This window comes from Stereum hirsutum, assembly GCF_000264905.1.
Source record: "Stereum hirsutum FP-91666 SS1 unplaced genomic scaffold STEHIscaffold_18, whole genome shotgun sequence".
Taxonomy (NCBI): Eukaryota; Fungi; Basidiomycota; class Agaricomycetes; order Russulales; family Stereaceae; genus Stereum; species Stereum hirsutum.
The window spans coordinates 239865-260951 of record NW_006763148.1 but is presented as its reverse complement, the minus strand read 5'-3'; the positions used below and the strand labels follow the sequence as shown (position 1 = coordinate 260951).

Sequence of the window (21087 nt, the reverse complement as noted above, 5' to 3'; positions counted from 1 at the left end):
ATTCGAAGCCCCACACGAGTCAAATTCGGTAGTTCGTCATACATGGCACGATACATTCTCAGAGTCACAGAAGATGTTACACTTGCGCTCGGTCATGGTGCAGGAAATAATTCTGAAGATATACGTTCATCAACCTTCAAATCGCTCCGTAGGCCTGTTGTACCTTAGCGAGCTGTATATCTACAAACGAAGACCAGCAGTGAGCTTTATAGACTACCATTCCCACCAATCATATAGTATAGAGAAGAGAACGTACTCATCAGGGGACAAGACACGGCGAAAACTGTCATAGTGGCAATGATCTTCTCGACTGCTGCCCCGAGCTCCAGTCCTCCGTCCGATACAGCGAAGGATGAACTAGCTGCCAGCGCTGGCAGTGACGCAAGTTTGTCAATGAACACACGACACACGCCCGACCATATCATCTGATGCGCCATGACGACTGTTAAGCATCTTGTTGGCAGGAAAAGAAACCAGACTCACCGCCAGCAACGGGTGCACAGCAGGCAAACCGCCCATCCTCGCCTCCACATTAGCGTCTACGATTCCCATTGCCGCACTCAAACACTTCGCCCTCGAGGCCTCAGAGTGGGCTGAGAACGGTAGGTGAAGTTGGATTGTGGCGGAGTGGACGAGAGAATGGACAAGGTGGTGCATGCGCAGGTTTTCGGAGAGGATGTCGGCGGCTGCGGCTGTGACTGCGAGTGGGAAGAGTTGGGTCTTGAAGTCGTCGATACGTTGGTCTAGGGCGAGGAACTCTGCGTAGAAGGCGGTGGCGTTTGGCGAGTCTGGTGCGCATGAGGAGGCGGGTACGAGTAAAGAGGGGGCCGCCAAAAGTATCAGACCAATGACGAAAGGAAGAGAGGAGAGGAGCAGAATGCGCACCAGGTCTCCAAGAGTTCGAGAGACGCGAAGCACGCTCAAATAAAGCAGACGCTTTACTCAGAAGTGCAAGAGTAGACTGATTCTCCCAAGGCCAGCTCGTGTTAAAGCCATTGAGGAAGATGCGGAGCGTACCGCTCGTGCGAAGATTAGGATATATCTGTCCCTGTCTGCCAGCGTCAACAGACCGTACTATTGTTAACAAGGTGCGAATGGCACGGGGGGCTCACATTCTCGTAGCTCTCCATGTCCAAAGGCCACGGTGAATCTACCTGAGCGCCGACGTGGTCATCGTCCGAGATGATGGTGGGCGAGTGGAGGACAACCGCCCAAGCCCTATCCATCGTGAAAACTGTCCAGAAGGCATCCAGGCGCTCGCCTATCGCCCAGATTAGCGTGCTGGAAGACATATATAAAGGTATAGGGATTACGAATCAAGCGTAACGTACCTTCCTCGACCGAGTCTATAGGCTCAGGGAGTGTGATGACCGTGGTATCCAAGGGGTCATCCAAGCGTAGCGGATGGTTCGACCGAATCTTGTGCAGACCGCAGGCCACGACCATCGTCGCTGCTGAGCTGCAATGGTGTCGACCTTCGCGGAGCTCACCCATATGGAAAAGATAGGTCGCGAATAAAACCTTGGCCTGGATGAATTGTATGATCTGTTGTGGGGTGATCTTCGATAGATCGGCGCCGAGTAAAGAGCGGGTCCGTGCCACGAGGGCCCGCTCCTGATTAGAGGCGCTATCGGTAGATTCAGTGGTCGAGAGAGCGACGACCCAAAGGCAAACGGTGGATATCAAGAGAGGGATAGGTCGGCCCTGATGGTTCGCTGGGAGGGCAGCAGCGCTGTGGAATCGGTCTGTGTGGAGAAACCAGCCAAGCTGACTGCTGTGCGCGAAAAACAGTTGCATACCAGAGGATATAGAGAGGGATACAGTGAAGAGGAATCAGTGATGGACCCCCAACATGAGACACCGGTGTATCAGTGGTAACAGCAACATACAGCACCGGTCCCTGCTCATCCCGCGGCCCCACGTTCGAAGTCCCCGGCTGAGACGCTGGAAGATGCAACGGCACATTCCACGATGCCCGTTGTTCCCCGCTTGAAAACCAAGTATCGAAAGCGGAGTGATCGAGCAACGGAGCAGGCTCGATTGACGCAGTCGAGCTATGGGAGAGGCTGCTGGAATGGGCGGACATGGAAGGTGAAGGTGGGACGGGAACACCTTGGAGAGGGTCGTGTAGCAGGATCTCTGAGGCGGACACGGCTTCGGGGTCTTCGAATTCACGGATTCGGTGTTCAAGCGCGGCGATCCTCTCTTCTAGGATTATTGTGCGGGATCGGCCTTCAGCGTTGAGGTATTCGCAATCCGATGGTTTGCCGGCGCGGCTACATTGGCCGCACACTGGGCGGGCCCCATCACCTCTCTGAATAAGTAGCATGTCAGTGCTCCGCAGGTCGGAATAGGAAAAGCTCGCCCACCATCTTACGACGCCGGCAGGTGAGACATGCTTTGCCCCTGTCTAGAGGAGGAGCAGGGTTTTCGACCTTGCGACGTGACGGCGGCACCCTACGTGGGACACCTGATTCTGTAGGTTGAGACATCGACGAAATGTAGGATGAAGGTGAACAGGTATGTCTTCACAAGATGTTTGCGACTGGAGTACCCTTACCTGCACATTTATATAGAGCTGGATGCCGTCCGACCCATTCATCGCACTGTCAAGCTGAGTAAACTCACAGCCTATTCCAAAATGTCGAGACGTCGATGCAAGGCGTTGACTCCAAGTTAATGCACTCCTTGCCTTCGATACTGCCCGTGTTACCCATGAATGCTTCCGCATTGAAGCGTCCCAGTCTCATAGACTGTCAATCATAGTCAGAGACCTGACTGTAACGGACACTTGACGCTTACCTATCGTAAGGAAGAACATCGTCAGAACAGTTCCTTCCCGAGCCACGGAGCCGGTTCTAGTTCATCGTTGATGATGAAGATCTGTCTCGAAGGGGTAATCGATACCCAGTGTACTCAGCAGAGGTTTTGTTGGAGTTGCCAAACTCGGTCGGAGCGCACACACCGACAAAGCAGTGCTGTTGCTGACTGAGCAAAGAATTACATGTATGCCTTCACGAGATAAGTCAGACTCGCTGTGAAGCTTGGATGCAGTATGTCTGAATGCGCGTAGACACCGAAAATGAGTGTACTCCTAGAGTTCAACTCGCAATGACCGCAACCCGGACGATTCCGGGGTTCTAAGTGCGAACTTTTATCATGAAACGCAAATGAGACGTGAACAAAGGTAAGTAAGTTACTGCTCAACGGGTCTCAGGAAGGTGAAGTATCACCTGCAGTAAAATGTCATAAACCATGGTTCCGACGTACCCCACTCGACTCTGCCGCGATAGCCTATTATTATCGTCCACTACCATCTTCTAGCAATTATAGCTCTCGCCATTCGGCTTTCAAGAATTCGGAAGATAGTTCTTGTGCCGGTCGATCAACCTCTGGCCAGCATCGTGCTAGGCCTGGTGATTCCCACTGGGAGCCATCGAGACTTGATTGGACACGTAGAGGCTATAAGCTGCGAGTTCACAAATAAAGCTTTCAGACAGGTATCGAGAACGATAGTGAAGACTTGATTGTATGGATATGTGGTGAGGTCAAGGGACCGCCTTCAAAGAGTGGCGGTTGAGAACAGGATGCGTCGACAGCGCCACACCGACGGCGAGCAAGGCTCTGCTGAGTCAGCATGTGGCATCCAGCGTAGCGACGCCACAGTGGTCAGGCTCCTCTCAACCACATCCTCTGGGGAAGACGAGATGTTATCGACGTTACGATGTCCAGGAAATACCTCTGCTCAACGTTTGAGACTTCAGCGGCTTGTTGGACCAAACACTAGGCGTTCAATCACTAGTAAGTAAGATAATTACATCGTCTGCCTATCCTTACTTCTTTGCTCTGTTTAGATGCATCAAAACCTAGGCATCCGCCTCTAGCATTTTGCTTTGACATAGTAAGTATCGATATAACTTTACATCCTCTTATCGAACCTTTGGGGAGATGACACTCAAATTCTGGGTGATGTTTTTCAGGATGGTGTCCTCCTACGCGGCTCGTCAGTTATTCCTTCTGCGAAACGGGCACTGGAGAGACTGGAAGGTGATAATCCTTGGGGAATGTGCGTTCCAACCCTTGCTGGTCTGTTGGTATCAATATGAGGCTGATGATATGGTAAGAAAGATCCCCTACATTCTGGTGAGGCATGACATCTGGATAAGTATGAGCTGTACGGGACGCTCATGCGGCGTACATATAGATGACGAACGGAGGTGGACAGAGTGAAGAAGATAGATGTCGGAAACTCACTGAGAAGCTGGGATATGAGGTGCGTTTAGCTCCTATGTTCTATCTGTCACTTTGCCGACGTGTTCCATATATCCTGGTCAGATTCCGCCCACTCAGTTTATTCAATCCCATACGGTCCTGAAGTTACTAGGTAAAGACTATCTGGACGAACCTGTTATGGTTCTTGGAGGGAAACGTGATACTGTGAGGAAAGTTGCTCAAAGGTATGTGTCTCTCCTTCATGTGATAGGTAATAGCGGGTTGAAGGTAGTTCGCGATGATAGCTATGGATTCAAGAAGGTGTATACTCCGTTGGATGTTAAGGCCTGGCAACCGAGGTGGGAAATTCGTATCTGCTGTGTTCGATCGCATTGTATTGAAGACCGCAACATATAGCGTTTGGCCATTCTACGACCTCACGTCCGAAGAGCTCGCCTCCACAATCGTACGTCCTTGCCGTTGTTCTTCTCTTACCATCCCAACCCTCTTAAACCCTTCATTCCTCTCACAGCAAACCGACTTCTCGACCACTCCCCTCCGTCGAATCTTCATATTCCACGACCCGCGAAACTGGGCCCTCGACATCCAACTCTCCATCGACATCATCCTCTCCAACGGCCTCATCGGTGCTCCTTACATCCTTCCACAACACCAGGTCGAAAAGGGTATGGAACCCGTGAAGATGGTATTCTGTAATCCCGATTTGCTTTGGAGGGCCGAGTTTGAGCGACCGAGGTTGGGGCAGGGGGCGTTCAAGGAGGCGTTTCAGGCTGTGTTCAAGGTATGTTTCGTGCTTTCTTCGTTCTCCGACTCCGACCGCACTGCGCTCCTTCTCGGTCGGCGTGAATGATGATTGAGCCTGTGGACTGACTGTGCTATGGCTTTGCGTTATACACTCAGGCGTTGACGGGATCGACATATCCTCATGTGGAGCAATACGGAAAGCCTACAGAGGCGACGTATAAGTTTGGAGAGGTAGTACTAAAGGAGAGAATATTGACGCTGACTGGAGAGAAGATCGAGACGCTTCCGAATGTGTACGTCTGTTGTCTTGCCCTACCCATGGTACTACGAAGTACCTCCTTGATGCGCTAACATACGGTTCGAAATGGTTTAGGTACATGATTGGAGGTATGTATGCGATATTCTCACACACTATCCAACATAGCTGACTTAACTGCACTGCGGTTTTCTCCCATTCCGTCTTAACGGACACAGACAACCCCGAATCAGGTATGCTCCCATGTTCCACCTTTCTTTTTCTTCCCTCTCCCTCCTCCCTCTCTTCTTGTAAGCTTTCTCACTCGCACTGACCCTGCCCGACAATCCTCTCCAAACGAAATAGACATAGCAGGCGCCAACGCAGCCAACTGGTCATCTGTCCTCGTTCGCACAGGCGTCTACGACCCCGAGCAAGGCCCACCTACACACGAACCCACATATATCGCTGAGGACGTCGGAGAGGCGGTGGATTGGGCGATCAAGACGGAAGTGAAAAGGGTGAGGGGTGGGAGTTAGAGCGATTGATCGGTGGTGGTAAGAATGACGACGGCTGGCGAGTGATGGATTTGTGGATTGGCGATTCAAGTGTTTACTTGACTGGAGGGCCTGGATGTCTGGGTATATAAGGAAGGATGGGCGGACTTGCTGATCTGAGTCGAAACGCCATGTCGAATATCCGATAGATTGAGAGTGATGGGTTCACCAATGGATCAAACATGAGGGGAAATACCACAACAACCTTAGAACATGTGCCAATATCATAGAGAAGTGCTTCACTTGACGTCTTTTTATGTGAGCAAATGCTGTGGACAGACGACAGTCATGCTAACTATCAGTAACCTTGCTGAGCCATGCCCTCCGAACGGTCGCCGCTCCTGGCAAGGCCTCTCACCGCATCCATGTTGTGTTTCGTCATGTCCAGCTTCTGTTTTCTTTCTTTCAGCGAATATAAATCTATACGACAAAACTGTGATGGACAACTTGGATGAAAACTGGTCCCAGGACAACGTCGTCGGTGTGAAATTGTGCGACTCCTCACCACATACTTTATCATGCTCGCTTCGATCATTGGCTCTTCACTCATCTTCTAAACTACAGAACTTTGACGGAGCTGGGACCATCTTCGTGTGATGAGGCTTGAACTACAAGGGTGATTATCTGGGAGAACTTGTGATGCAGGAAAAGGTCTACCTGAAAGCATCTCAGCTCACATGCGCGTAATCTCTGACTCTCTATTCGAATATAATATTCGTCACATCTGGCTACTGGCAATAAAATAACCTACATGTACGAATGTTGAGTCTTCAAGTGCGTACTTTTGTACTAGATGGGTTAAAAACGAGGACTTTTTGGTCGGATAGCAATTTTGATATTGGTAGCATGGTACTGGAGTACAACGACGGGACGGGCTGGCATACATGTACATACTTCGGAGAACGTATACACACATCATTCTGAATTCTAGACATTGTGAGGACGTATGTTCTTGGCGTAATCAAAAGCGCTACCGAGAGAGAAGGAGCGCGAGGTCTGAAAAAAATGAGAAAGGCCAGCGACTACACGGATGGAGTAGAAGACAGGAGGGCAACAACGGGCCAGTATATCCTCTCCCTGCAGATCTTTGTCCTGAGCATCTCTACGGCGGGGGACTTGTTTGTGCTGTCCATGAGCCCACGTATCGCCTGCATGTCAGCCGGGGTCAGTTCCGTTCGCAACTTGAACCGATTGTCCTTATCTGCTCGGATTGTCCTGTTCATTATTCTGCAGAGACGGAGGTACATTTGGATGAGTATCGGTACGGACATGTCAAGGGTGGCCCGTGCATGAACAAAACGTACTCGATAGTATTAGGCTCGTTAATAGGCACCTCACAGTCACCGTCGACCGTGGAGATGATGTCGTAAAGATCTAGGCCGGCAAGATCGAAAGCATTTTCCGAGAGAGGTAGGCAATAGGTCTGAGAATAGGAGTATCCGCTTCGCGCAAAATCGAACAGAAATAAGCGAGTGCCCTCCCGCTGTTTCGCAACGCTTTCACGCCAACTGTGCATTGCTCTTTGAGACAAGACGCTATCTTCCGTGATTTTCACGATCTCATTGACCTGTAGCATTCCTTCTATCTTCTTCGAAGAATCAAGCTTCGACTCCATAATGGCGAGAAATTGCCGGATGTCAGACGGTTCGATAGCGAGGTCGACGCGCATCAGGATAGGAGAGTCGATGGGTAAGTCCTCGTCTTCGAGCAAATCAAACGCGAGGATAGCGTATATTTCAAGGTATTGACGGACATATGGATCACTCAAAAGAGTTTCGATATGTTGACAGAACCCTGAACCTTCGACCTTGTGACATTCCGGCTTGTGCGTACGCCTAGTGGAGGAATACGACGGTTAGACTACTCTGGTACGCGGGAATATGAAGCTTTGGCGACACACCAATGTTTCGCCTGACACTGCGCGCGGACAGTCGCACATTAATTTTCGACGAAAAAGAATGAAAGATTGACACACTTTTCTGGAGCAATACCACGGACCCTTGCACTATATAACAGGACTATTGTTAGCAGATGGCTGGAACATGTGTGTCGCCAAGTGAAAAAGGAGTACCCTAGAACAAAGCATCATGGTTTGTCCTTGTTCTAATTGATCTCTTGATGTCATACAGCTTGTACACAGTGTGGCCGGTATGGCCCAATCATGCCTGATGAGCGATTTCGGGAGCGAGCGTACATTCTCCTCCTCGTCGAGACTAGTCGAGGTCACTCCGAGTCGATCCATCAAGAATCGATGTCGTGAAGTCCGATGGAAGAGATGATGCAACGGACTGAAACAATGTAAATGATGTTAACCTCTAGGAAAGATAGATGCTGTTCACAGCGAAGAGAAGAGGGTCAGGTAGAGAGAGAGAGGTGATTGCTAACTGACACTGAGGACGACCTTTTATAGGGCAGTTCCGTGGGAATCAAACAAAGCAACTTCGGCTTATGCCGACTCGGAATCACGCTCCGTGTCGGTTTGTGTCAGGGATGTGGCGCAAACGTGGCGTAGCGTTCCGCAGACATGGACTTCACAAGTGAGACGCTCTCAAGAGATCAATCAAGTCTTGTGCGATCATTCAGTCAACGATAATCGCAAAAAGAACACTGATCCATGTTGGATTTCGAGAACCATTATATTGACCAGAAGCGAGCAATCCATTGAAAGGTGTATCGCGTGGGTGGATGGTAAGAGACCGAGTGTGTAGAGTGTGATGAGGCCGAGCTTCGTGCTTGAGAACAAGGGATACCACCGATCATAAAGTATTTACCATGAGTAACGAGTGCGAAGATATGTCAATCCAGGGGAATATTGCAATTGGGGATGGCTATGGTGACGATGTCAATGGGATAAATCGATGAAGGATACGGTAGAAAAAATATGCACATGTGTATCATGAACGGGCTGGTATGAAGAGTCACTGAAGTATGCACCGGGCAGAGTCTGCGGAGTCAAGAGGCAATGTGATTGAGACTGGGATTCGACATGAAAGAAAAAAAAAATGGTGGCTTGGAAGGCGTCATGATCATAGAACCTAAAGTCATCCAAAAGAGGCAACGAGACTGATAGAGCGAGAAATGAGACGAGATAACTGTAAAAAGAAGGGAAAGGCAGATGAAGAGAAGGCAGGAGAGCCATACCTATAAATCGGAACGAAAGTGACAGACCACAGACAAAGAAAAGAAAAGAAAAGAAAAAGGCCAAACGTAAAGAGTCCAGCAGCAAGTATACTCCCACAACTACGAGCCCATAACACCCGCAGCCTGCGCTCTCGCCCTGCTTAACCTCGTTTCCACCGGTCCACTACGTGTACTCGTCGGTGCTGGCCGACTAGATGTTGGCTCATTATTTCTGGAGCCAATCGTCCCCACACTCGAGCTCTTTACGATACCGTTTGCAGAAGTCGTTTTCGCGCTGTTGGCCGCAGCAACAGCCCTCAACATATTGCCCGCACTTGGTCTTTTCTTGGGAAGTGCACCGGTGGCGCTGACACTCGATACGGCGGAGGAAGCGGTGGCAGCGGAGGATGATATAGCGGAGGAGGCAGACGATGAAGATTGTGATGTGGGCGCAAACTTCTCGCGGTCGATTTTCTTCAGGAAGGGTGAGGGAAGGTTTGCTTCGTCGTTCAAGTCGTACTTCGGTGGCGACGCAGGTGTCGAAGCTGACCGACTCGCTTGTGGGCGTCCGTTAGCATGCGTACTTGACATTGTCTGCGTATGCGAACTTGAGGATGATGATGCCGCGGAAGATGACGAGGCGGTGTGGGCACTGCTGGCGGAGGTAAGACCAGGGTTCTCCGTGCTATTGCCTAGGCTCGGCCTCCCCCCTACCCTAATCGACGGCCTCCTCAACCTCGTCGCTGGGATCGTCTTGTTCTCCGACCTGTCCTTCTCGCGCTCTCTCTCCCTCTCCTGCTCTTCCTTTTCTTTCTCTCGTTGTTCTCGCTCCCGCTCCTTCTCCTTCTCCCGCTCCCGCTCCCTCTCGCGTTCTCTCTCCCGCTGCTCCCTCTCCCTCTCCCTCTCGCGTGCAGCCGAGGCCTGGCTCTGACTCTGACTCTGACTCCTGGTCTTCACCCTCGATGAGCTCGAAGTCGTAGTCGACGCAGATGACGCAGAAGCCGAGATCGCCCTCGTCTTCTCCCTCGCACTCGACCCAGTATCTCGCTCTCTATCCCTGTCCCTGTCTCTATCCCGCTCCCTCTCTCTACCCTTCGAAGGACTGCTCGGCGGCCTGCTATCCACCTTCGTACTCACACTCGAGCTCTTCCCACTCGAACTCTTACTACTCGCCATCCTCGCACTCGCACTCGCACTCCCACCACTTCCGCTCGCAGGAATAGTCACCGTCACCCCCTCATCCAGCTCCTCCAGCTCATCCTCCTCACTGTCCGCCTCCTCCCTCGCCTCGACCAACCTCTTCTCGAAATCGAATATCTTCGAGAAGCCAAGTCCACCGTGGCCGACGACCGGCGACTCCACGAAGAATTTCGCGAAATCGGATGGAGTGGGTGTGGAGAGGGCTTCGCCCGTTGAGGTGAGGATGACGCCTTTCATGGCGGAGGCGGGCACTGCGGGTTGACCGTGTTTGGAGGCGCGGGAGGGCCCGGCCGCACGGTTTAGTGGGGTCTCGAAAGGGCGGCGATCACGTGCTGTGGCGGAGGAGGTGGAGGCGGGTCGCGCAGGGGTGGCTTGGTAGGCGGATGAGGGTGCGAGTGGTGGATGAGGATGAGGATGCGAGTGTGAGGTGTCCTTCGTGAGTTGTGCTAATGGCGCGAGAATGTTCTTGACTTCTTCCAACGGTGTTTTCTCTTTCTTGCCTATATGAACCACCAGTCAGTCGGGCAAGAATGAAAACAACGAAAGGAAGAACTAACCTTTCTTTACCCCCTCTTCTGCCTTCTTGATCCTTTCATCCACCTCCTCCCTCATTTTCTCCACCTCCCCCCTAACCTCCTCCAATCGATCCCACTCATCCCTCCACCTCTCAGCCACATCCTTCTCCACATCCTCCCTAATCTCCTCCCACATCTCGTCCCTCATAGCCTTCTCCCTCCTTTCCCACGCCTCCTCCACCTCTCCCTCCCTCCTCCTCACCGCATCCATAATCTCCTCCTCCCTCCTCCTCATCGCCTGCGCCACCTCCTCCTCCCGCCGCATCACAAGTACCTTCAGCTCCTCCTCCCTCTTCGTGATTGCCTCCTGGATCCTCGCGTTCAGCACCTCGTGCATCCGCGTCTGCATCGCCTCCTGGATCCGCGACTCGATCGAGGCCTGCGTGGAGACGAGTTGCGCGGAGGTGGCGGAGAGTTGAGTGGAGAGCTCGGTGATCTTTGAGCGGAGGTTGCCGATCTCTTGGTCGCGGTGGGAGAGGAGGGCGGATTGATGGGATTCACGGGCGATGAGGGCGCGTTCGCGAGCGAGGAGTTCTTGCTCTTTCGTCATGCAGACCGTTTCACGGTTCTTGGCGATGAGGATCCTTAATACCGTCGAACCAACGTCAGTCGATCATAATAGTGTGCAGAGGGAGACGAATGGAGTGGAGGGTGTGAACGCACTGTTTCTCTGCGCGGAAGACTTTCAGGGAAAAGTCTATTCGCTCGGTCTGGAGAAGTTGTGTCGCGGACGGACGCATTGCCGGCTGAATGTGTGAAGGACAAAATGTCGGACGTGAGCTTCATGAGTGCGAACACGGACAAACAGACGGTGCGAGGGACGACGTACGTTCTGGTTCAGCATCCACTTGATCACATTCGTCAACTGTTGACTGTACCCTCTCGGTAACGGCGGTATTCGTCCGTTCCTATCACACCACAGCACAATAGTCCTAATGAGCCAACTTTGCAATGAAAAAACACCGATTTTGGACAGGCGAACGCACCGGATGAACATGCTCAGCTCCGAATGCGTCTTTGCCTCGTGAAACGGCGGTTTCAGCGCACAAAGTTCGTATATCAAGCATCCCAGGGACCAGATATCCGACTTGGAGTCGTACGCTTTTTCTTGCATCAATTCCGGCGACATGTAATACGGTGTCTGTCCTCACCATCATACGTCAGCGAAAGAGCTCTACCCGAGAGTAAGAAGAGGAAAAGTGCTTACGCCAACGTAGGTATTCGCAAAACTGGCCTGCGCGAGCGCTTTCGAGAGTCCGAAGTCGCCGAGCTTGACCGTATACGCTTCGTCCAGGAACACTGCGCGGGAAGACCACCATCAGCACGACCCATCAAAACCTCGCCAATCCCACCTCTCGAAAAAAGAAAAAACACAGCGAAACGGAAACCCACCATTATCCGGCTTCAGATCCCTATGCAAAATCTGCACCCTCTTCTCCTTCCCCCCACTCCCACTCCCTCCCCCTGTCGGCGTAACACTCCCACTTCCCCCCTCCGAATCCGAATAACTCCTCGCATGTCCCTGCCCCAACCCCCCGACCGCACTCGCGCTCCCTCCTCCCGCGCCAGGGCCTCCCGACCCCCCATTCGGATGATGACAATGCTGCAGCGCCAACACGATCTGCATGAAATAATTCCACACCGTATCTTCGGGGATCGTCACGCCGTGTTTCTGCGCCTGCTTGATGACAGTGGAGAGGTCGCCGCCGCCGCAGTATTCCATGAGGATGTAGAGGATGCCAGCTTCGCGGTCGACGTGGCGGTCATGGTAGCGGACGATGTGTTCGTGGTGGAGGTCTTTGAGGATGTTACTGCGTGAATGAGGGTGGAAAGGTTATTGGTTAGGACGTGGGTATATGGCTAGGATGCTATGCGGGGTGATGAGGTAGGAGGCGGAGAAAAATAGGCCGAGGATACGAGACAACGCAAGAGAGAAAAATTGTGCAGTCGTTCCTTACACCTAACGGCGCAAAGACCCGAAAGTCCAGCTTCATGTATACTTGACTAACAAAAAACACAAACAAAATAGTCGAGAAAACCCCCATCTCATTCGACGTCCCACCCAACACATCGGAAACCCATCCAGGCCACAGAACCACACAGAACCACCAAGAAGGAAAGGACCCGGTACCGCCCGACTGATCGCCAGAGCACCCGAACACCCGAGCATCACTCAGAAACAAACACGAACCGACCCCCTATGCATGGATCATGGCTCGTGGATCCGTTCCCACATTTCATACACACAGCATAGCCAACGAACGGACGAAAAGGCCGTCGTATCCAGGGCCGGACCATAGCCCATATCCTTAGGTTAGGTCCGTGTGGCACTGTCAAAGCGTCTCAACTCAAACCCCGATGCAGGTGTGCCGTAGTTGTTCTCGCCAGGCCCCGGCAATCACAGACATTGGACATGGCAATTATGTTCGCCGAGGGGCTTCGTCTGCACTTCAGCCAGTCGTTGCCATAGTCGTCGTCGAGGCAAAGAGCACTTCGTAGCACGAGGTGGGTGGAAGGAAGATCCGCGAGTTGCCGTATTCGGACAACGGAAGCAAAATATGTGGCCAAAAGCAACTGGACAGGGCATGGCGCGTCAAAGCACACACACAATGCAGCAATACGGAACTTGGAAAGTCACTCTCTTAAAACACGTCGAGCGAGATGGAGGGTTTGGTAAGCGCCCGTGGGCGGAGTTCTCAGATGCCATGGTTTGACGCAGAGTCCGCGAGATGATGATGCGCGCCCGACACACCGCCGTAGAAGGTCAAGCGCGATGCAGAGGGCGGCTGGACATGATGCATGGTTCCGACCATGCTTCAAAGATAGCATGAATGTATAACGTCTAAGAGCATGCATGCCGGCGCGAGGCAAACAAGGCTGCCTTCTTTCTCGTGACACAGCAGGACGGAGAATACGAAGAGACAAGAAAAAAATGCGAGGAGCACAGAGAGATAGAAAGAGGAGAAGTCACGTACACTTCGGCAACAATCTGCTTCCTATCTCGTTCACTCATTCTCTCAAAGTTGAGTTCTTTCCGAGCCAAGATCTACACCACCGCAATGACCGCACCAAGCGTGACCGCGTCCGCAACCACAGCCGCACCCCAAGGAGACCACGACGACCATAGAGAGCCAACGCCGACCACCCACAGAGCACAAGCCATCGTCAGATCCACCGCAGACACGAAAGACACAACCACCAACAACACCAGGATTTGCATGTAAGAACCAGAGATTATGAGCGTAGACTGAGTGGATCTGTACGCACCACGCCATCCGACTTCCGCCGTACTTTTCTGATGATTCCAAAGGAGCCATTGCCAATGATATCGAGCGGCTCGTACAAGTCCAAGAAATTTGACGACGACGACGACATTCTGCTTTTGCTTCTGTTTCTGTTTCTATCCGAGTGTTTTCCAGCTCCGATACAAATAAAGAGAGATGGGGTGGGCTGGTGGATGGTTGAACGACTGTGAGGTATCGGGTTACGATATCGTATGCAGCATATAGCCGAGGCGTGAGCGTCGTGTTGGGGGAGATGTCGAGGACGACGAGAAGATGGAGTGGGGAGATGGCGGAAGAGAGCAAAGCAACAGAGGAATTGCCCGAACGCGGCACATCTTACTCGAACCGTGACGCGCTGCACGTGACCGAGATTGGGCCCATCGAAAAATCGACGAGTTCTGCGCGTCGTCGCGTCCTGTCGGCTCAATCCCTCCATCTATTCTTTGCTTTTCTTTTCGTTGGTCTGCTCGACAAGAACGAAATAGATCAACCGTTCCAGAAAAAGTCGCCTTCACAGCTTTCAATTGCGTACCCCTCTTGATGAATTCCTCTCCAGCACTAAACAGCATCCATCAGCGAGCTTGGGGCCGTCAATGGCCTCGCCACGACGGCGTAATACTCAAGACCGACATCGGTCTCCCTTCTGACACCGAACCCCCCGATTCAGACGGCGTCGCTGTTGACATTCCCGATCGTTGGGACTACACTTGCCTTAATGACATTGCAAGCATCGCTATTGCACTTGGTATAACGACAGAAATCATGGATTTTCTTCTTCTTCGTTCTGAATATCGCTTGCTGCGGGAGTTGATCGAGAAGAGCACTGGAAAGACACGCGCTTTCGTGGTCACGGGACAGCCAGGGATTGGTTCGCAGGCCAGTCATTGTCGCTTCAACCGAAACGATAACGTCTGTTTTTTGCTTTCTTAGGCAAAACTGTGTTCCTCATATACCTTCTTCTGTATCGCCTTGAACACAAACTTCCGACTGCGGTCCAATTCGACGGCGAACGTTACTTCGTCTTCGATGGCGAGGGCGCCTCGCGGCATACTCTCGGCGGTCCAGTCGATCCCCGACTCAGTTCGTGCTGGGCGTTGGCCGACAGCAACTCCTATGCTGTCCAGCCATGCTCAGATTTTGTAAGCTCGGCCAAGATTGTCATTCAGGCGTCATCGCCGAAACCCGAGAGATGGAAGGGATGGTTGAAGCAAAAGAGGGGTGAGCGTATCTACGCAGAGTTGCCGACCGTGCTGGAGATCGCCGCGATCCTGTAAGTTGACTCAGTGTTCGTCCCTGGGATATCCTTGCTCACGAAGGCCATGCACAGGAATGAGCTCCACTCAGTCTCATCCTCCGCATTTCCACTTGTGACTAAGTGGGGACCATCCATTAGGACGATCATCGACATCGCGAGTGCCGTCGTCCAGGGTCCCGAGGAAGCCCAAGACATGGAAAGAAATCTGCAGGCCGAGGCAGACCAGGCAGTCCACAAAATATGCTCTGATCCGTCGCTCGTTGGTCTGCTGTTAGTCGGCGACGGTATACTAGACAGTCTCGTTTCCACCATCGGCTTCGTTCGCCCTCACCGTAGAATCACACCGAGCGGGAAAATCGCAGCGTCATCTCGAGCAATCTGGTTTATCCCGACGACATTCCTCGATGAAATATTTACGCAACATTGCACCAACTTCTCCAACGAGAAATCCCGTGAGCTCTTCATCGCCCTCAGTTCCCACTCCCTGACTCGGACCGCCGCCGGATGGAAGTATGAAAAGGACGTTCATCGTCGCCTCAGCACAGCTGGCGCACCACCTCTCACCATCTTCAACCACGATCGAAATATGCAGATGCGCCCATCAGCCGAGCTCGTTCCTGGCACAGTGGACGGTCTGAAGCACACTGGTGCCTCCAAAGCGTTTTACTGGATGCCATCTGTGATGATTTGGGAAGGAATCGACGGTATTCTCGGCGATACCGACAACAACCTCTACGCCGTGCAGGCGACTATCGCGTCGGAGCATAGCAGTCCCGTGAAGGGGCTCAAGCAGGCGTGGCTTACTGTCGACTCGAGCACTCGAGCGCGCCGTCGCTGGCACTTGGTCGTCGTCGGAGCTGACGTAGGAGTAGTTGATGGGCTCGTGAAGCGGTTTTCAGGCCAGTTGGAGGGCGTCAAGCTCGGTCGCGGCCATGAAGGACGTGTGCAGGTGTGGGGTTGTATCCTGGAATAGTCGTCCCACTCGAACTTTCACCCCTGCGACCACATCTTCGTCGTTTCATTTGTTCTCTTTTGCTTCTGATATGTAATGTCATTCCAGTATTCTGTGTCAAGATATGTAGCACCTGTTCGTATGGCCATTGGCTAATCAGCGAGTTTCATTGCTTGGTGCAGACAGCGGTAATATGAGCATAAATGAGTGTGAAGCAGCTCTCGAAGATCGCTACAGACTCTACTCTTGTCCATGGAAGCTAGTGGAGAATGTAGGTCCAATTTTGTACGAACTTTCTCCTTAATACCCATACGTTGAGACGTACGTACATATCAGCAGACGACGACCCGTCGGTTCGTTTCAATCATGATATCTGCCGTCTCTTCGCCATAATTCCGGGACATTCACTTCGTGATATTTCTCATGCCTGACGTGCGCGTTGTGTGCGATTTTTCGCGTATTGTGGCGGGAACAGGTGCTGCAGAAGGATGGGCGCAGTATATACGGGATCAATATGCGACGCTGAGGGAGCACGATTAGACGATGCTACCAGGATGATGAGGCGTAAACAAATGGACAAAAATCACTAATCAAACCCTGGGTGTATCTCTAGGAAATGGTTGACTTGAATTCTACTTTTACCGAGTGGCCCAGTGTCGGTGATTGAAAAAAGAGATGGTTCAAGCTCCGACAGAACGCCACACAAAGATGCCACCTGTCAAAAACATTTGCTCTCAACTCGATCTCGAGGCCTTTCCCGTGCTTATTGCAGGATATGGATGTCCGCTCTCCCTCTCGGGTCCTGCGTGCGATACACATAGGACTGCGCACGTATGTAGAAGGTGTGTATCCCGATCTCATCCATCGTTCACGTGCTCTTTCTGCCCACAAGGACGACACGAGCATGTGAGTCAAATGTGAGACCGTTTGTAACTCATCGAACGGGGCCTTTCCCCCTTGTGTGCCACTTAATACAATGCCTTCAAGCCATCGTGGATAGCATTGCAAGGGGCCATTGGTCAAGGGCCCTGGTCGCTCCTTCCTCAGTCAGAGTAAGACCTTCGATCATGTCCTCTCGCTGGGTATGCGTCCATCCACGGTCGTCAGTCGACAATCACGCAGGACACGTCGCGAATAATAATAAAAAGCGGAATCAATGGTATGGAGAGTAGATGCAAATTCTACTACTGTAAGTGTGTTCCCAAGCTGCAAACCGTCATTCAGAAATTGTCCGTCCACGCCACAACTCCAGCGACTCATCCCGTGTCCTTCACCCAACCGAAAACACACTCGTATAACTCGGATCCACAATACCCTTATCCCCCTCCTTCGCTGGCATTACCCCCTCCGCCTCCCTCAACACCCTCTCACAAACCACCCCCTCAAGCACCCCCTTCTCCACCGCCCTCCTCAACACCTCCCTAACCCAATCCTGACAATTCCACTCCCCATCCGGCTCCATCACATCCACCTCCCTCGCGATCTCCTCCAACAGCACCCTCTCCATCTTCCCCACCTCCCCCATCTCAAACCTCCTCATCCTCGTCGACCGCTCCACTTCCTCCGCGCTCTCCTCTTCGATCACCGTCAACGGGCCCCAGAACGTTAGATGATCTCGTCCTGGGTCGTGCTGGACGTGTATACGACGAATGATGCGCCGGCTTTGGGACCAAGCCGTGGGTGGGTGAACGGGCCAGTACAGCGCCCAGTGGTTGTCTTTCGAAGTATGGAATGAGGATGTGGCGGGTGTGGTTATTAGGCGGGGTTGGGGAGGTGGGACGACGAGGAGGGAGATGGGGAGGGGAGAGTCGGGGTCGGGATAGATCCAGTCGAGGTTGGGGGGTCCGAGGTTGGAGTAGCGGCCTTGGTTGGGAAGTGGCGTTGGCATTCGCGGACTTCGTGGTATGCAACGAGGTTTGGTATGTGTGAGGTTAGTTTGCGAGTTCGTTTTCCGAATGTTGACGGGTGAGTGTTTCTACGGTGGGATGAGGAGAGAAAGTCGACGACGGTGACGATGTGAGCGAACTTGGTGAGCGAATCGCCTACTAGGACGTGTGCCTCGTCTAACTTATCTACTGGGAGGAGCTGGCTATGTTTGAATTCGTCGTCTGACCAGCCAGGAAGACTATGATAGCATTTTGAGAGTTCAATCCCAGGAGAACATCGTCAACAGTCGTCAACGGAGAAAGTCTAACTCACTCTCGTTCTCGACGATCATTGCCTGATCCCTCTGATAGACTTTCATCTTATCTTATCAGTTTGCTGTGGCGGGTCTGTGGCGATCGCCGAGCGGATTGATGTATTCAACTTCCGAATCCGCAGTTGGGACCCACACGTACCCACACCCACTTGCGAAGTGACTCGTCCCTCCAACCCCACAAAATGCGCTCAGAAGATGCTGGTAAAGACCCACCTCAGCGATGACTTCGTTGGCTTATATACACTAGAGCATTAAGGCACATATCTCTTTCAAGTTACAGTATTACACTTCGACCTCGGCACTGCAGTGCCTACGGACTTGACTTGACGCCTCGGCAGGCCGACTGTGGGTGTAAGTATATGGAGTCTCTGACGCATAACTTATCAACTCAAGAAGTTTTTGTAACTTCGCTCATGGTGAGAACATTAGAACTTCGTCGCTGCCGAGCGCGCGAAGAGACGTCTCGGTAGCCAGTACGGGGTGGTACATCAATGCCCCACCGTTGATCCATCATCCCCAGACTGACCAGCGCGTCTCAGTACACCTTTCTTGTATGTACGAGTACCCCATGCTGTGTATACTCTAACAAAGTCTGACTGGGGACTGACTTGCCAATGTCCGGAGGTTTCACACTCTCATACGCTTTCACGCTCTGTCCCGGTCAATGGAGTCGCGTGGATCTTCGCTGCTAAGTTTAAAAAGACACGTCATTGGCACTGGACGAACGGACCGATGGAGATAGCACAACTACGTGAAGTACTCTGCAATCTCAAGCGTGGTGACGGACGGACGGACGCTCGGACGCTCGAAAACTGGACCGAACCGAGCGAGGTCTAGTTAAACTTAGTGACCTCACAATCTGGCTGTGCAGGAAGAAAGGAAGGAAGGAAGGAATGTGCCTCCGACTCAGGTCAGTTAAAAATTAATGCTCGGACTTCCAGTCAAGCTTCAAAAGCGAAGACGACTCATCGGAGTTACGGAGATACTCTTCTACTTCTAGCGCCAATGTGCCCACAATGTGGCCCACGTTCATTCTAGCGCCACACGTCATTTTGGAGGAGCGAAAGCCAATACTTAGCATTGGCAACTAGGAACGTTAGGAACCCGGAGCTTGCGCATTGAGACTACTTATGACTTAGAAGACCATCAGCACAGGATTCGAGTCAATGCCCAAGGGTGCCTCACTCCATGGATCAAAGAGTGAGTCGGCTCCTTGAGGAATAAGCGTGACGAGCCCGAGGGCGCCTAGAGCGGATTACCCAGCGTCATGCATAGCCCGTCAATGCCAAGATGGCGAGATCCTCTGCTCATTATTTCGAAAGAATTACTCATAGCAGATACTTTTGATTGGAGGATGACTGTGTCCTTCCTCGAAGTGGACACGCATTTAAAACTTTAAAACAGCGGGTTCTCGAGTGACTCGACATGGCGTATTGTGTGGGTCGAGCACGACGGTCCGAACAAAGTCAGGAGTCAACAAACGCAGAGTTGTAGCATGGAGCTCAAACAGAGTACGGGCATGGTCTAATAAGAATTCGTCGAATGGATTGCTGAGGTTAATGTGCACGGGACGCAGCCCTAGTCCAAACACTATGCACCGCTACGGGATCACAGAAAGCACTAGGACCCAAAATCACATATTTAGAACCGGGGGAGGTGATGAACCGTTGTAGGTTGCGGGTAATGAAGGCAAAAGTGTGTCAGTCTGTTATATCCATTCACTTCATCGTTGGCCTACACGAGCGGGTGCACCTGTAATAAAGTTAGGGACAAGGGACCAAAGACGCGCGGGGGAGGCAGTGTCGATCGAGTCCCGAAGACGCCACCAACATCCCCGCAACCCCTTCCAGCAATAAACTATTTTGCATCGGGAAGGGTTGGCGGATTTTCAGGTTCCTCGGGTCCGGAAGAGAAAAGAAACGGAGAGAAGGTCCGAACCGTGCAGACGAGCACAGTTCTCTATATGCATAGATATATTTATACCCGTGGAATGCTGCAAATAGATGGTACGAATTGGCTGTCTCCATTAAGAAATCATAGATGAAGATTGAAATATTTCCCTTCACTGTGTTTGGATGAGCTCTGAGTCCACAATGAGGAAGACGCCAGTCATTTAATATCGCATGCCTGAGTGCCACAAAGGTTCTCTAGAAGATGGACTAGCAAGGCGGCAAAGTGTCAAGCCAGCATGCAGTTCTGTTGATGTTCCGAAATGATGTTGGCGGAAACACATGAGTCCACCTAAAGACTAGGAAAAAGCACTGTCGGTCCTTGACAGATCATGCCAAGTTGCAGCTTGGGCCATTTGAAGAACGGACCTTGTTCCGTCGGCAACTAGATGTTCACTGAAAGCCACTATGGGAACACGAATTGGGTATGGTCTTCTGGGCTAACACCTTCGCTAGCGATCGAAGAATAAGTGCTGTAGCCAACCCCGTCCCGAGCACACGAGCTCAAACGCCACAAGGCCTACGATTTCTGTCGTGTGCGCATGCGAGACTCACCTCAACGACACCGGTCTGAGTCGGTAAAATCGAACCATGACAACCTGAGCATGAACAGTTCGATCTCTGTGAGGATTTTTTTCATGCCGCACTGCTCGATGCCGTATCCCAAGTGTTACATGCTGGGCTCATGTCCGTCTTTCGCCACCGACGCAACAAAATTATGAGTTCAGGATGAGCTCTCGAACTATAAAAAGCCAAACGACCGTACCAAACCCGGTGCATTTT

General features: G+C 52.0%; 6 protein-coding genes across 6 annotated transcripts; 2 read left to right on the top strand and 4 right to left on the bottom strand.

The window, feature by feature from the left end:
- Positions 1-136: 136 nt before the first annotated feature.
- On the bottom strand, positions 137-2492 carry STEHIDRAFT_134710 (uncharacterized protein; the record flags this gene model as incomplete). Its single annotated transcript, XM_007309623.1, has 8 exons — positions 137-180; positions 257-425; positions 484-788; positions 886-1048; positions 1113-1261; positions 1332-1771; positions 1890-2314; positions 2370-2492. 8 exons carry the CDS (start codon positions 2490-2492, stop codon positions 137-139), a joined length of 1818 nt encoding a protein of 605 aa, XP_007309685.1.
- A 1207-nt stretch (positions 2493-3699) lies between these two features.
- STEHIDRAFT_86258 (HAD hydrolase) lies at positions 3700-5985 on the top strand. Its single transcript, XM_007309622.1, has 13 exons — positions 3700-3801; positions 3855-3901; positions 3981-4066; positions 4125-4143; positions 4205-4273; positions 4336-4457; positions 4518-4571; positions 4630-4678; positions 4745-5014; positions 5134-5270; positions 5351-5364; positions 5452-5466; positions 5579-5985. The coding sequence occupies exons 1-13, from the start codon at positions 3708-3710 to the stop codon at positions 5749-5751; spliced, it is 1149 nt and encodes a 382-aa protein (XP_007309684.1). The 5' UTR covers positions 3700-3707; the 3' UTR covers positions 5752-5985.
- Positions 5986-6791: 806 nt separating this feature from the next.
- Positions 6792-8011, bottom strand: STEHIDRAFT_115186 (uncharacterized protein; the record flags this gene model as incomplete). The annotated part of the gene is made up of 4 exons (XM_007309621.1): positions 6792-6996; positions 7074-7604; positions 7670-7686; positions 7964-8011. 4 exons carry the CDS (start codon positions 8009-8011, stop codon positions 6792-6794), a joined length of 801 nt encoding a protein of 266 aa, XP_007309683.1.
- Positions 8012-8590: 579 nt separating this feature from the next.
- STEHIDRAFT_104353 (Pkinase-domain-containing protein) lies at positions 8591-14046 on the bottom strand. Its single transcript, XM_007309620.1, has 9 exons — positions 13932-14046; positions 13640-13710; positions 12057-12475; positions 11872-11963; positions 11651-11805; positions 11494-11572; positions 11328-11410; positions 10647-11248; positions 8591-10589 (listed from the first exon to the last, which is right to left on the bottom strand). The coding sequence occupies exons 1-9, from the start codon at positions 14037-14039 to the stop codon at positions 9010-9012; spliced, it is 3189 nt and encodes a 1062-aa protein (XP_007309682.1). The 5' UTR covers positions 14040-14046; the 3' UTR covers positions 8591-9009.
- A 564-nt stretch (positions 14047-14610) lies between these two features.
- On the top strand, positions 14611-16195 carry STEHIDRAFT_125297 (uncharacterized protein; the record flags this gene model as incomplete). Its single annotated transcript, XM_007309619.1, has 3 exons — positions 14611-14816; positions 14879-15225; positions 15276-16195. A coding segment is annotated over exon 3 (673 nt), but the record flags the coding sequence as incomplete, so codon positions are not given.
- A 1230-nt stretch (positions 16196-17425) lies between these two features.
- Positions 17426-18043, bottom strand: STEHIDRAFT_161997 (uncharacterized protein; the record flags this gene model as incomplete). Its single annotated transcript, XM_007309618.1, has 1 exon — positions 17426-18043. The coding sequence occupies one exon, from the start codon at positions 18041-18043 to the stop codon at positions 17426-17428; it is 618 nt and encodes a 205-aa protein (XP_007309680.1).
- Positions 18044-21087: the final 3044 nt, after the last annotated feature.

Bases quoted from the DNA above. Each gene is read 5' to 3' on its own strand.
- STEHIDRAFT_104353 (XM_007309620.1), bottom strand. From the start codon at position 14,039: ATGTCGTCGTCGTCGTCAAATTTCTTGGACTTGTACGAGCCGCTCGAT. The intron at 13,711-13,931 runs GTGCGTACAGAT...GCGGTGGTGTAG, and splicing joins GGCGGAAGTCGGATGGCGTG to ATCTTGGCTCGGAAAGAACT. The intron at 12,476-13,639 runs GTACGTGACTTC...TCATTCACGCAG, and splicing joins AAGCAGATTGTTGCCGAAGT to TAACATCCTCAAAGACCTCC.
- STEHIDRAFT_86258 (XM_007309622.1), top strand. From the start codon at position 3,708: ATGTTATCGACGTTACGATGTCCAGGAAATACCTCTGCTCAACGTTTG. The intron at 4,679-4,744 runs GTACGTCCTTGC...TTCCTCTCACAG, and splicing joins AAGAGCTCGCCTCCACAATC to CAAACCGACTTCTCGACCAC. The intron at 5,015-5,133 runs GTATGTTTCGTG...TTATACACTCAG, and splicing joins CGTTTCAGGCTGTGTTCAAG to GCGTTGACGGGATCGACATA.